General features: G+C 33.8%; 1 protein-coding gene and 1 long non-coding RNA gene across 2 annotated transcripts; both read left to right on the top strand.

Annotated features, from left to right (window-relative positions):
- The first annotated feature begins 3759 nt into the window (after nt 1–3759).
- Nucleotides 3760–6856, top strand: LOC121173007 (uncharacterized). The gene is made up of 5 exons (XR_005887042.1): nt 3760–3893; nt 4844–4955; nt 6200–6275; nt 6358–6420; nt 6512–6856. It is a non-coding gene; the product is annotated as an uncharacterized lncRNA (long non-coding RNA).
- A 4919-nt stretch (nt 6857–11775) lies between these two features.
- Nucleotides 11776–15459, top strand: LOC102665293 (endoribonuclease Dicer homolog 1). Its single transcript, XM_006591171.3, has 5 exons — nt 11776–12830; nt 12920–13029; nt 13594–13801; nt 14273–14611; nt 15224–15459. Exons 1-4 carry the CDS (start codon nt 12797–12799, stop codon nt 14290–14292), a joined length of 372 nt encoding a protein of 123 aa, XP_006591234.1. The 5' UTR covers nt 11776–12796; the 3' UTR covers nt 14293–14611; nt 15224–15459.
- Nucleotides 15460–15856: the final 397 nt, after the last annotated feature.

Below are 15856 nucleotides of genomic sequence, written 5' to 3'. Positions count from 1 at the left end.
TATAAACCTCAAAGAGTCCAAAAAAAATATATTGTGCTCCGGTTCCATGGACAACCACCTCAAATTAGGAGAACAAAATAAAAAAAAACTATGATTTGGACCCTTGCAATAATGTTGTGTTCATGTTCTGTATTTTTTTAATTATACATATTTTTTATGTAGTTTAAACGTCAAAGGATCCAAAAAAAATATGGTGTACCAGTTCGATGGAAAACCACCTCAAATTAGGAGAACAAAATAAAAATAAAAACTATGATTTGGACCCTTGCAACAATGCTTAAGTTTCCATGTTCTGTATTTTTTTAATTATGTCCAATACATTACTAATATCTGTGACACATTTTTTCCGTATTTTAAACATCAAAGAATCCAAAAAATATATCGTGCATCAATTCCATGGACGACTACCTTAAATTAGGAGAACAAAATAAAAAAATTAAGATTTGGACCCTTGCAACAATGCTTAAGTGCCCATGTTCTGCATTTTTTTTAAATTATGTACAATACATTACTAATATCCATGACACATTTTTTTTTGTAGTTTAAACGTTAAAGAATCCAAAAACAAAATATATTGTGCACCAGTTCCATGAACAACCACCTCAAATTAGGAGAACAAAATATAAAAAAAACTATGATTTGGCTTGAAACAATGCTTGATCATGTTCTGTATTTTTTTTAAAAATTATGTCCAATACATTACTAATATCCGTGATACATTTTTTCCATAGTTTAAACGTCAAAGGATCCAAAAAAATATCATGCACCAGTTTCATGGACAACAACCTCAAATTAGGAGAAAAAAATAAAAAAAAATTATGATTTTGACTCTTGCAACAATGCTTAAGTATTCATGTTCTGCATTTTTTTAAAAATTATGTCTAATGCATTACTAATATTTGTGACACATTTTTCCTTAGTTTAAACATCAAAGGATCCAAAAAATATATATCGTGCACCAGTTCCTTGGACAACCACCTCAAATCAAGAGAACAAAATTAAAAAAAAACAATGATTTGGACCCTTGAAACAATGCTTAAGTATCCATTTACCCGTTCATCTAAATGCAGAGTTAACGCTAGTGACTCATCTAACTATAAACAAATTCTATAAATACCACTACAACTAAAGACATTCATAGAACTTTCAAATATTCATATCAACCCCTATTACAATGTGTCACACAACTGCATATGTTTGTGTTTACTACAACGGTCAAATCTGCAACACTAATAAGAACACCACCTTCGTTAGTAACAACACAAAAACTTTCATGGTCAACAAGCCCATAACCTTTACACATCTGCTTGAACTTGTTCACTAAAAACTAAACATTGAACCACACCAACATCTCCACTTTTGATGCTCCATATTTGAGTGAGGATAATGTTATATGTACACATCTTTTATTCTGGGAGATGATGCTGATATTCTACAAATGCTCACCATTTTTTACAACAACCCACCACTACCATTTGTGGAGTTATTTGCCATGATTTGTGACAACAATAACCCACCAAGCAACTAACATGACTCAACCTCCAATCTTGAGGACCTATCAAATGAATATGAGAGTTGTTGGGTCAAAAACTATGGTAGTGATTCTGACTCTTCTTTCGGGCCCGAAGGAAGTAACATGTCTCCATCCCACGAAACGATATTAAAACGAGATTGGTAATTTGGGGATGATTCATGTCTTAGTTGTTTCTGCTTTGAGGTTTTCCTATGGTGTCTGATGTCGGCGTTCAGTGATCACTTTACGTAATGAAATAAATTGTTTGTTTAAATTTAAGTTAACAATTTTCAGTTTACCCACTTTTACTGCAGCAGGTGACATGGTACCATAACAGTCAAAATTCACACCACTTGCAATTTACACTAGATTGTTAACAAAAATAAAGAGTTCACCAAGAAAACTTACATAAAATAGACAACCCATAATCTCTTTTTAGGTTTGAAAATTATAATGGATGTTTGCTGCATTAGGTACTAGGGAAAAATCACAATTGAAATTGACATACTCTGCAATTTGCACACATTTCTACAAAAACAAATGTTTCACCAACAAAATTGACATAAAATGAACAACTCAGAATCTCTTTTTCAGTGTGAAAATTACAATGGACGTCTGCTACATTAGGTACCAGGGAAAAATCAACATTGAATTTCAGAGAAGCCTTTAACGGGAACACAATTCTAACCTTATGAGATTCCAATACGTATCAACGGGGAAAAATGCTCATACAACTATATAAATAACACCAAACACCCTCAATACAACCACACATTTTCACACATGATACCTTCACAAACCAAATCTAATCTTAATACTATGACATTATTAGGAGAAACAAGCAGTCAGACCATTGCTAACATGAGATCAGCCTTCATTTTTTTAAATGAATCAATCACTCACAACCAAACTAGTGTTTATTTTCAAAGTCTCACTCCAACACCAATGTGAGTTCCTAATGATTGCTCTTTTGAGACACTTAAGAGTAGAATGCACAACACCCTTCAGTTCACCAATGATCAATTAGTGGATGAAATCTATTACTGACAACCATTTATAGATGCATGTCAATAATATTTTTTTCAATCTCTACAATTGAAAAATGATGATGATGTTTACACAATGTTAATGTGCAATGAGAAATACTCATGTGCTGGTCCTATATAATTATTATGTACCATCAATAGAACACCGGATAATATACTCAGCCTACTTTAATCCACTATTACTCCTACTCATGATGTAATGTTGTATAACAACGTGAAATGGAACATACCAGCCCAATGTGGGTTTTTGGGTTACTCCTTCATTGGAACAAATCCAATAAGATTTGACATTTCTTCGGGATGTAACATGGACAAATTTAAGGATATAATCAAGCAAGTTGCACCTCTAGGGATTTCCCTTATGGAATTCACGAATCACATGTGGACAGACGATTGTTCTTTTGACAACCAGGCTATGTTAAGTATTCAAAAAAATTAATCGAATATGAAATAACAGGAGTTAAAAAATGACGAAGACGTTCCAAAGGTGTTAGTAGAATCCATCTACTGGAACGATTCTGCCCGATAGACATTTTAGTTATTTTTAACAAACCAGTAACCCAATAGAAGAAGACATGTCACAACATCTTTCATACTATCATTAGTTTCATCGTATTTGTGTTGCAATTATAATTTTTAGTATGTTTCGTTATTTTTGTCTATCATCTCAGTCGTCATCACACTATTTAATTTTATGTGTATTAGATAAAAAAGATGTATCAATTATTTATTCACTGTATTCTTTTTAATTTATTTTAATATTACTAATTAATTTTCTCATTTTTTAATTAAAATACATAACAAAATAAAATTGTTAATGACACATAAATTTAGTTAAAAAATACCTACATTATAATTAAAAAATTATATTATCTTTTCTAATTTTATTAATTTTCTTTATTTATATAATTTCTAAAAAAATTTAGAAAATTAAAAAAAACACGTTTAAGAATTTGAATTTGGGTTTGGGGACCCAATCCTTGAAATGCATTTTTTTAAATCACACTCCGAATTCGAGTCCTCAACCTAAATTTACACCGGGAAAAATAAATAAATAAATAAATAAATATATATATATATATATATATATATATATATATATATATATATATATATATATATATATATATATATATATATATATATATATATATATTGGTGTAAATAATGGGGGAGTGGGATGTTTTGGTAAAAAAAAAAAATTATATCACGGTAAAAAAAGCACAAAACAATACGTCTCTCTTTCTCTCTCTTGAGTAGCTTCGGAAGCTCGAAGAAGGGTCGCTATGAAATGGTGTCGTAGAGTTTGATTTTTGTACATAATTTTTTAAAAGGTAAACGAAACAGAGTTTGATTCTGACAAAATTGCATTTTTGGTTCTAATCTTGTCTCTAATTTGGAATTTTATCCCCCAGTAAAATAATTCATTAATTTTATCTTCTTATTTTTTAAAATCATGCAATGTTGATCCTCCAGTATGTTGGAGATTAGAAGGACAAAATTTTGTGAATTAATTTATAGAGGATTAAATCCAAAATTAGAGATAAGAAATCAAATTTATAATTTTGCCTTTGATTTTTGTAGTAATGTATTTATTATGTTCATGCTGATCTTGGCTTGCCTTATCCTAAGAACTGTACAAAATTCTTTCAAAGGAAAACCAAACAGAGTTTGATTTTTGTAGTTCATGCCGTCACGAGTTGTATTGTATCATTGCATGCGTCATGTCCTTGCAGGTGTTGCGTGTATCAGTATAGTGTCTTTAACTGTGGTTTTTCATTCTTAATGAGAGAGAGTAATTAGCTTTTCATAATATATATCTATAGAACTTGGTTTCCGAAAGTAGTAATTTGGACAACAATTTGTGAAAAGTGTTGTTATAATCTAAAATACTGATCATTTGTGGCTTAGGAAACTTCTTTTTATTTTTATTTCTTTTTTCTTTTGTCACTTGGTAATTTACAATTGCTTCTCAATTATTGAATTTGAGTCCAACAATGGTGACAGAGAAATGTCACTGTAAGAATCAATTTGTTTAAAATTGGTGATTTGATTCTTTTGAAATTAAATTTATGGAAATGATGAGAGACTAAGAATGGGGATTGAGTTTTTTTTTTTTTCTTAATACTTTTGGCTTCTTGTTGGTAATGACTACCATACAGCTATTGAATGATTTCAAGCCTAACAATTTGCTAATTTTTCTTTTTGGTTTTAAAAGTCCCATCCTGTTAATTCATTCAAATTTATAGCAGAGCATTATGACTAATATTTTACCCGAATGCAGTTCTGGTGGCAGATGCCTCTCAGTTGAATATACAGACAGAGTTAAAGAGTTAGCTAAGAAGCATGGACTGAAGCTTCACATTAATGGGGCCCGTATTTTTAACGCATTAGTTGTAAGAAATTGTGTTTTACTTATGCTTTCTTAAAAATACTTCTAGTAAAGCTTTATATATAGCGACACAGGTGATTTGTTTACTTACTGAATACATACCTTTTGTGTAAAAAATATCTCACAGCAAATGATTTCTAATAATAATGAACATAGAATGTGTAGAATCATGTCACTACATTCATTACAAGTTAATTGTTTTTATTTAATAAGTGGTTAAACACTGATTTTATTTTTGGTAGGGTGAGACTGTACCTGAGACAGATAATCTCAGTCACATTCACTAGTGTGTTTGATAAGACACTTACGTATTTTATAAACTATTTTTACTATTTTATAAGCTAGTTTATGATTATTATTAAATTATTAGTAATCATAGTTTGTGTTAACAGTGGAAAAACACACAACTTACTCACAAGGCTGAAAAAGAGAAAAAAATTGACACATACACACACATATAGGAGGAAGAGTTTTTCTCTATAATCTCACTAATTCATTCACACTAATTCCACACACATATTATGGTATAGGGAGGTATTTTTATAGACATATTATAGCAATAAAATATAACTATTTTAGTGCCTAAGAAGTTAAAAACAGTCAATGATGTGCCATGCATTAGTAAAACTATCTCTAGTAAAAATCTAACAAATGTTAGTGTAGTAAAGCTATGCAACTTTTGACTGTAGTAGTTGTAATCTTTGAATTCAAAGCTTCTAAACTCTTCTAGTTAGGCGGTGATAATTTTCAACTTGATAATCAATCATTGTCTTCTGTAGGTTCGGTTTGTAAGTCTCAAAAGATGATAATCAATCATTGCCACTCCCTGCTTACAACTATGATGCTTTATTTGGACATGTACTTAACTCTACCACAATAAATGCTATATCAGAATGTCCTATATGTACAAGCAGTAGCTTATAAAATAGTAAAAATAGTTTATAAAAATTACTCATTCTAGTTAGAGATAGATTCTTGGTCTTTTTTGGTAGTTTGATTTTCTCCTTCAATTTTTTTCTTGAATGAATTTCAAATGATTTTCAATATTGAAATTTTTTCTTTAAAAGTTCATATTGTCTTTTTTTATTTATTGTCTAGTTAGACAAACTAGACCTGCATAATGCTAGCTACCTTGCACAGAAACGCCTTGTCTGTGGTTTAAGGCTCAATTATGTTGAAACAGTGACACAGAAACTAGACCTTTTTATTTTAAGGCATAAATATTATGCATGTTTATGAACATTTCAGGTGAGACAGAGGAAGAATTTTCAACCAGATTAGGCAATAATTTGGAGCAGTTGTTCTGAAAGAGGGACTAAAGCCAGTAATACATTCAGATACATGCAAAGTGGTTTCTACTACTGGAACATTGGTTTTGTCACTGACTTAAATTTTTTTTATTATAGATTGGGACAATGTTTGGATGTGACAAGTACAGCATTAAGCCAGACCTTGTATCCTTGGCTAAGGTAAACATGAAACAACTCTAAGTACTGGTTTGTCCATCCCATATTTTTAGAAGTTTTTACAATGTTCCTCATTTTTCTGTTTGACTTATAGGCACTATCTTCTGCATATTTGCCAATTGGAGCTGCCCTTGTAAGCCTGAAAATTTTCCCCGACACAGAACTTTTCAAACATGCAATAGATACATCATATTAAAAGTGGTCCACTTAGCAGTGATTTGTTTTCTGTATCAATATTACCTAAGTAATAAAATGTGTTGGAAATAAGGCTTTTTATGTTTAGGAAAAGTGTTTAGGAATATTAGAGACTTTGAATAAAAACTTGATAGGAAGGAGAATTCTTTATGGAGGAGAGAACTTTGTATTTTTGCTTGATACAAATGTGTAGGATTACATCTCTATTTATACTACTCTTAGGAGAACTCTAGACACACTAATTCTAGAGAGTTCTCAACTCTAGAGATCCAAAGAGTATTCTAGAGAATATTACAACCATAAGAAATATCTAGACACTCCAAACACTACAAGAATTCTCTAGAAACATGACCCATAATTACTTAAGCCCAAAATAACTAAGTCCAAGGAACCAAATAATTAATTTAGACCCAAATCAAGTTTATATTTCAACATCCCCCCTTAAACTTGATTTGTGACTCCAAGCATACTCCTTAGCTTCACGAAAGTTTCCAACTTGAGTGGCTTTGTGAAAATGTCGGCAGCTTGATCTTGAGACATCACATACTTCAACTTTACCTCCTTCTTCTCAATGCATTCTCTTATGAAGTGGTAACGGGTGTCGATGTGCTTACTTCTTTCATGAAAGACTGGATTCTTTGCCAAAGCGAGTGCTGATTTATTATCAACACATATTTCCATAGATTCTTCTTGTGGCATTTTTAACTCTTTCAACAAGTTCCTTAGCCAAATTGCATGACAAATGCATGATGTGGCAGCAACATACTCGGCTTCACAAGTTGATAGTGTGACTATTGGTTGCTTCTTTGACATCCAAGTGAAAGCAGTATCTCCCATAAAGAACACAAAACCAGTAGTGCTCTTTCTATCATCCAAGTCTCCTCTCCAATCGCTATCACTATAGCCAACAATGTTATAATTGTCAGAAGAGTAATAGTGCAAGCCAAAGTTTGTTGTGCCTTTGATGTATCGAAGGATTCTCTTTGCCGCCTTGAAGTGAGTTGTGGTTGGAGCTTCCATGTAGCGACTTACTACTCCTACAACATAGAGAATATCCGGCCTTGTACATGTCAAGTAACGTAAATTTCCAACCAAACTTTTGTAAAGAGTTGGATCCACATTCTCTCCTTTTTCATGCTTGCTCAACTTGCTGCCACATTCCATCGGGGTGCTAACTGGATTGGCGTCATCCATCTTGAACTTCTTAAGGACTTCTTTGGCATAGCCTTCTTGGGTGATGAAAATTCCTTTGTCTTCTTGTTTTACTTCGATGCCGAGATAATATGCCATGAGCCCTATATCCGTCATCTCAAATTCATTTGAAATATCTTTCTTGAACTCTTTGAACATGCTTGGATTGTTCCCTGTAAAGATCAAGTCATCTACATACAAACACACAATCAAAATATCTCCACTTTGCGCTTTGATATAGAGTGCATGCTCATATGGACACTTGATGAAGTTCTTGTCTTGAAAGTACTTGTCGATTCGAACATTCCAAGCTCTCGGTGCTTGCTTGAGACCGTACAACGCCTTCTTCAACTTCAAGACTTTTTCTTCTTACCCTTTTACTTCATAGCCCAGTGGTTGCTCAATATAGACTTCTTCTTCGAGAAAACTATTCAAGAAGGCTGACTTCACATCCATTTGATAGATCTTCCATTTATTTTGGGCTGCCAAAGAAATGATCAGTCTAATAGTTTCAAGACGAGCAACAGGAGCAAATACCTCATCATAGTCAATTCCTTGTCTTTGACTATAGCCTTTAGCCACCAATCTTGCTTTGTATCTCTCCACATCTCCTTTAGCATTCTTCTTTGCCTTGTACACCCATCTTACTCCGATTGCTTTGTGTCCTCGTGGAAGTGTAGTAAGTTCCCACGTATCATTCTTCGTGATTGACTTGATTTCTTCGTCCATGGCGTCTTTCCACTTTATGTTTCCTGCTGCTTCTTGATAGCTTAGAGGCTCACAATCACCAAAAAGACAAAAGAGGTTAATGTCGTTTAGGTTTTTGGTTACCTCATAAATCTCTTCAATGCTCCTTAGTCGCGGTGTCCTCTCACTTGAACTTGTTTCATCCAGCCTTGGTGTTGGTGAGGCATGTGGTGTAATATGTTCCTCTATGATTAGTTGTTCAATTTCATCATCTTCTTCAAAATAAGGAAGAAAATCATACTTATCTTCTTGAACACTCCAATCCCAACAATCTTCTTCGTCGAACTCCACGTCGCGACTTATGACGATCTTTCTACTATTTGGATTATAGAGCTTGTACCCCTTGGATCTTGAGTCGTAACCCACAAACATGTACTTCTCAGTTTTATCATCGAGCTTTGTCCTCTTTTCGTCTGGAACATGGGTATAGACAATGCTTCCAAACACTTTGAGGTGAGAGATCCCGGGCTTCCTTCCACTCCATGCTTCTTGTGGTGTCTTCTCATGCATGCTTCTTGTTGGGGAACAGTTTGTTAGGTAAACTACACATGCCACTGCTTCAGCCCAAAACTCCTTCGGCATCTTTTTGCTCTTGAGCATGCTTCGCACCATGTTAAGTATGGTCCGGTTCTTTCTCTCTACTACTCCATTTTGTTGTGGCGATCTTGGCATTGTCAGTGGGCGACAAATTCCATGGTCTTCACAATATTTTTTGAACTTATTTGAAGTGAACTCTCCCCCTCGATCAGATCTCATGGCCTTGATGGAAAGACCACTTTCTTTCTCCACGAGGGCTTTGAACTTCTTAAAGTTTTCAAACACTTCTGATTTCTCCTTCAAGAAATAAACCCAGGTTTTTCTGGAATAATCATCAATAAAGAGGAGAAAGTACTTATTCTTACCAAATGAATTGGGTTTGATTGGTCCACAGACATCGGTGTGTATGAACTCTAGCGGCTTTGTTGCTCTTGTTGTTGATTCCTTTGGAAAACTTTTACGAAATTGCTTCCCAATTAGACATCCTTCGAAAAGTTGGTCTGGGTGGTTGATGCTAGGCAAGCCTCTCACCATCTCCTTCTTCGCTAAACGTTCTAGACTGTCGAAGTTGAGGTGCCCGAATTAAGATGCCATAGCCACGAAGAGTCGGTATAGCAAGCCTTGAGACACTTTGCCACATCATTTTGAATGTTCAAGAGGAACATTCTATTATTTTACATAGGCACCTTAGCAATCAAGTTATGTCTACAATCTCTTAAGAAAAGACTATGTTCTTTCAAATGGATGTCATAGCCTTTCTCTAATAATTGTCCCAAGCTCAAAATATTATTCTTCATGTTAGGCACATAGTAGACATTGGATATGAATTGATGACTCCCATTCTTCAAACGTATGAGAATTTTACCTTTGCCTTTGACTGGTATCTTTGAGTCGTCTCTAAATGAGACATCGCCAGTTGCCGCTTCATTGATCTCCACGAGCATGCTTTGATCGCCGCACATGTGGTTGCTTGCGCCAGTGTCGAGGTACCACTTGTTTCTTTTCTCTTCAAATTTGTTTTGGCACGCGAGTAGCAAAGTTTCTTCTTCTCCGCCTTTTTCTTCTACAAAGTTAGCTTTCTCTTCAACCTTCTTCGAGAATCTACACTCGGATGCGTAGTGACCAATCTTGTTGCAATTGAAGCACTTGATTTGTGATTTATCATACCTCGACCATGAATTTCCTCTTCCACGACCTCTTGTTACTTGTGGATTCCAACTTCTTTCTCCATTGTTGAATTTGTTGGAGTGGTTGTTGTAACCACTTCTTCCTTCTCCTCCATGTCCTCGTCCACGTCCACGATCTTGGCCGCGACCTCGTCCTCTTTGGCTCTTGTAATTTGCATAGTTTGCTTCCTTTACGTTGAGTTGGAGTAGTTGCTCTGTAGTTTCCTTTTGTTTAATTTTTCTCTTTTGTTTTTCTTCGTATGCTTGTAAGGAACTCATGAGTTGCTCAATAGTCATGGTCTTTAAATCCTTGTTTTCTTCAATGTTGGTAACAATGAAGTCAAAACTTGGATTTAAAGTTCGAAGTATTTTTTCCATGACCTTCACCTCATCAACATCTTCACCATTTCTTTTAAGTTGATTGAATACGACCAATACTCGAGAAAAATAATCAGAAATTGACTCGGACTCCTCCATAAACAAACGCTCAAAGTCACCTCTAAGAGTTTGAAGACGAATCTTTTTTACCTGCTCAACTCCTTTGTTGCAAGTTTGAAGCTTATCCCATGCTTCTTTGGCCGTCGTTGCGTTGGATATTTTCTCAAATGTATCTTCATCCACCGATTGATAAATGAGAAAGAGAGCTTTCTTGTCTCTCTTTCTTGACTCCTTCAACGTCTCCTTTACACCTTGGCTTAGCGAGGCTTCATCTTGCTCCTCGAAGCCATTCTCTACGATATCCCACACATCTTGAGCTCCTAGTAGCGCCTTCATCTTGATACTCCAATTATCATAGTTGTTCTTTGTGAGCATCGGCATTTGGAAAGGAAAACCTCCATTCTCCATCTTTTGAGGATCTTGAAGCTCTGATACCACACTCTAACCCAAAACCTTAAGGCTTATGTTTATGGGTCTTCTCCTCACTTATATGGTGCTCAACCTTTTCACTTCTATTTGATGTGGGACTTCACCTCACACTTGTACTCCAACACATCTCTCCCTCAAGTGTGAGTCTCTTCCACATGGTAGCCTCCTTCCTCGAGCGAAAGTCATCATCCACGAGTATAGCCATTAGAGCCTACATGCTCTAGCTACCTGCGGTACTTGCACCGCCACTCCATCTGCGGGACACGCTGCCTGGACTCACCGCCAGGAAGACTTTTGATACAAGGGATCCCCAAAGCTGAGATCCATCACCGCCATCTTACTTATCTGAGTCGGTCACCAAGTCAAACCAACCAGGCTCTGATATCACTTTGTTGGAAATAAGGCTTTTTATGTTTCGGAAAAGTGTTTAGGAATATTGGAGACTTTGAATAGAAACTTGATAGGAAGGAAAATTCTTTATGGAGGAGAGAACTTTGTATTTTTGCTTGATACAAATGTGTAGGATTACATCTCTATTTATACTACTCTTAGGAGAACTCTAAACACACTAATTCTAGAGAGTTCTCAACTCTAGAGATCCAAAGAGTATTCTAGAGAATATTACAACCATAAGAAATATCTAGACATTCCAAATACTACAAGAATTCTCTAGAAACATGACCCATAATAACTTAAGCCCAAAATAACTAAGTCCAAGGAACCAAATAATTAATTTAGACCCAAATCAAGTTTATATTTCAAAAAAATGTTTGTCCAGCCTGTATAAATAGTAAGAACTGGAGTTTGAAACACCAGAACAAAAACATTGCATTATACCGAATGCTGACACCACTCAATTTCTACATTATGAAAAGCATTTCTCAATTAAGAGCCAAACTCTTGGATCACACTGGTTACAATGCCTTGTTTTCAAAGAATCTTACTCCATTCTTTAACAATTTAACCATGTATTGAAACTGGGAAAAGAAAATTGGAATTTGATGTTGAAGTCTAAAGGGTGACTTCAGGAAGGGAAGTTTTATATGTTAAGAAACTACTTACTTTTTTCAGGAAAATTACTTTCAATCCAATCATGATACTAAACATAATTAATATTTTCATTTCAGGAAAATAGCAATACTACTACTTCCCTTTTATTGTATTTGTAAAAAAAGAAAAAAAAATATTTATTGTGTTTCCTATTCTTTCTTTCTTTTATCTTCTACAAAATGAATGTAGAGCTCAAGAAGGTAAAAAATTGAAGTATTTATCTTCTGCTAAACTTAAAATGACAGTTTGTAGTTCTTGTAATTTGGCAGAAAGAGTATTTATCTTCATTGCTATGGTTACAATTCTGACATGTTAGCTTTTGAGCTTGATTTGTGGCTTCCTTTATGAAATTAATCTATTTTGTGTAAGCTAGAGTGATTCAGTGTTATCTTGGCTTGGATATGCTGATTTTTATAACAGTGTAGCTCTAAAATAACAGGCATGAGTCATAAGCATCTTCACTAGTGTATAATCTAATAATCTTGTATTTTTTTCATTATGTTGTCAGTCATTTATTGAACACAGAAGGAGAATAATTTTTTCCTATAGTTTAAAAGTCAATACTTGCCAATAACAAACTCTTGAATCGGAGAAACAGACTGACAATACTCCCTTTGCCTATAGTAATGCATTCTTGTGCAACAGCAGTAGCCAAGAAAGGTATTAAATTATTTTTAGAATTTATTAGTTTAAAAAATTCTGTTACAGTAAGCTGTAGTAATTCTAGTTCTTTGTTTAATTACAACAAGCTGAAGTAATTCGTGAGCGAACTGGTTATCAAGTAGGCCACTATTGTGGAGAAATAGGGCAGGATTTCTGGGATGCTCGAAGGTGGCTGCGAGAATTTGACACCAAGCATGTATGTTTTAAATTTCTATTGAAGATATGCTGGCCTGTACCTGGTGTCACTTTGTGTTTTAGTCTATTGATGTGGTATGCATTTATATATGGTTATTCTGTACGATATAGCATTTTCTGAATTCAGATTCTCTTTTCTTCTTCATGTTTGTCCATATTTTCCTCACGTATAGAGTTGGCTACTGGTTAAGTGTAACTTTTTTTTCTATTATTATTGAAACAAGTTGTTTATTTATGGCCAATGCACGTGTTCTTCATATTGAAGGAAAGTCTTGCTTGGATATCAAAATCATAGCACTTGCAGACTTTTTTGTAGTAAATGGGTCATAGCACTTGCAGATTTTTGCTTGGAAGTTGGAATGCAGTTGTTTTGAGGTTTATCAAAGGATCACCTAGGGAAGATTACTGTATTTGTTTCTGAAATTTTTATTCTCTTATTTGATACAAGTTGTAGGAAAATTGTTTTTCTATAAATTCATAAGTTCCCCCTCTCTCGCCCTATTCATATTGCTATTGTTCTTCCTTGGTCATTTCCAATTACTTAAATCGATTTTTCTTGCTGTAGGTTTTAGTCATGACAGCTCAAATTCTTTTGAACATTTTGAGGAATAGCATAATAAAAATGGAAGCAATCAATCTCTTGATTCTGGAGTGCCTCCATGCCATGAAGAAACACCCATATTCACTGGTGATGTCCGAGTTCTACCATACAACACCCAAAGAGAACAAGCCATCTGTATTTGGAATGACTGCTTCTCCTGTTAACTTGAAGGGTAGTTATTAACTGAACTTGGGATCCTGTGCTTTCTTACTAATTTTTTAAAGCTATGATTTGTGTTGAAATTATAGGATTTTAGGTATAAGAGGGAGAAAGAGAGAAGAGAATGAAACACTAATTTGATATTAACTAAGATGTATTGCAATGAATTCATGTGTTTGATGTGTTCATATAGCCTACAATACTAACCCTTTATGTAAATCATAATCCTTACTAATTAAGGAAACAAATCAGGATATGATAAGGAAATTTGGTAACTAATTCTAAAAGATGATGAGGAAATAGGGAAACTAAGAGAACAATCTAAAGATATAACAAGATAATTGCCTATATTCTAACAAATTGCTTGGAGTTTGAAACCCTGGTTCAACATGCGATATTTTCATTGCATTCTTTTCAAGTCAATGTTGCTTATGCTTATGGGATAAAGCTGCCAGTTTGTGTTATCTAATATCTACACGAGCAGATAAAGCAGATGGATGTTGAAGTTGAAGAAGCTGCAAAATGTAGTTCAAGAAGAAGCAAATGGAAGTTTATGGGAGCTAGAGATGTTGGAGCTAATGAAGAGCTACGCCAAGTATATGGTGTTTCTGAAAGAACAATTTATTGTGTTGATTGTTTACATGCACGGAATTACTTTTGAGCTTGATGAGGAGATGGCTGCAGATGATGAAGACAGAGAATGGTTGCAGATGATGAAGACATACAGGAAATCATAAACAATTCTAAGTTAAGTGAAGGATATCTCACCCTTGCTCATGATATTTAAGTCATGGAGCCCAAGTCCCCTAAGGATATATACAAGGTGTGATTTTGATTATAATTTTACTTTTGCTATAATATGAACTCTGTACCAGATATAACTTCCTGTTCATGTATAGTATTTAAATCTAATGCCTTGAAAATTTAATTTTTACTTCACTAAATTACGGTTCAAATTGATATAATAATGTACAAGTGAATCATGATTTTTTTTTTTTGCATACATTAGTTTTTGCAGCTTGTACTATGGTTGCTTTCTAAGAATTTTTGTTGATAGTTATATGTGTATTGTGTACCAGTTGGTTCTAATTTGCTATATACTCTTGTGGAATTTGAAATAATGCCTTGCTACAGAATTGCCGTATCATATTTATTTTTAGTGTTTTAGTACATAGGTTACTTAATCATTTTCTAATAATATTTCACATGAGATTTTGTTGCTAATTTATAAATGCAACAATTGGGTTTTGATGTGCTGGTTTCTGTAAAATTTGGAGCCTCATTATAAAAGAGACTAGGTTAGTAACTGAAATAATTTATATGTTCGTCATCAATGGTGAGACATTAAATATTTGAATTATTTGTTTGAGGTGCATTCCTTGCTAAAACAGCAGCTGAATTTTCTGCATATTTGAATAATTTTACTCCTTTTCAGGCAATGACACTTCTAGGTGACTATATAGATAAAGAAGACACTTCAATCAGGATTGGTGTAATTATGGGTCTGGGAATTGCATATGCTGGTTCCCAGAATGAGTAGGTGTTCTGTTTTTTTCTAAATTTTTTGAAATTTTTTAGTAATATTATTTGTTAAGATACATTTTACTTATTATTTGCAAATGCATTTTTAATATATTCTAAATAATTATTATGTTATACATTTTTGAAATTTGTTCTTTTCGGCTTTTGGCTTCTTTAAAGGTTTGATGTAGCTAGGGCTGGGACATGTCTAAAGCGTTATACTAATCCATCATTCTTTAAAATGGAACCAACTTCATCTGTAACTCTTACAATAGAAGTGAGACAAAAGAGAATTTGGAAAGGTACAAATTTCAATTCTATCATTTATTTACATAGTTTGTTACTGGAAAAATTGTTTAAACGCATCATTGTGATTTCTTCATGTTTTGTATTATTGATTTGGATCTTGTTATAAATTTGCAAATCATTTGAGGTCCACATACTGCCTTTGATCCATACATATAGTATATGACCACATATGATACAATAATTTTATTGTCATGCATTAATGCATTATTCTCGTTATTGCTTTTAATGTTGATTTTTA

This window comes from Glycine max, chromosome 11, assembly GCF_000004515.6.
Source record: "Glycine max cultivar Williams 82 chromosome 11, Glycine_max_v4.0, whole genome shotgun sequence".
Lineage (NCBI taxonomy): Eukaryota > Viridiplantae > Streptophyta > Magnoliopsida > Fabales > Fabaceae > Glycine > Glycine max.
The sequence above is the reverse complement of the archived record's forward strand: the minus strand, read 5'-3'. Positions and strand labels throughout refer to the sequence as shown.

Excerpts from the sequence above, each read along its gene's own strand:
- LOC102665293 (XM_006591171.3), top strand. The coding sequence starts at position 12,797 with ATGCATTCTTGTGCAACAGCAGTAGCCAAGAAAG. Across the intron at positions 13,030-13,593 it reads GAGAATTTGACACCAAGCAT|GTTTTAGTCATGACAGCTCA; the intron begins GTATGTTTTAAA and ends TTCTTGCTGTAG. Across the intron at positions 13,802-14,272 it reads TTCTCCTGTTAACTTGAAGG|ATAAAGCAGATGGATGTTGA; the intron begins GTAGTTATTAAC and ends CTACACGAGCAG.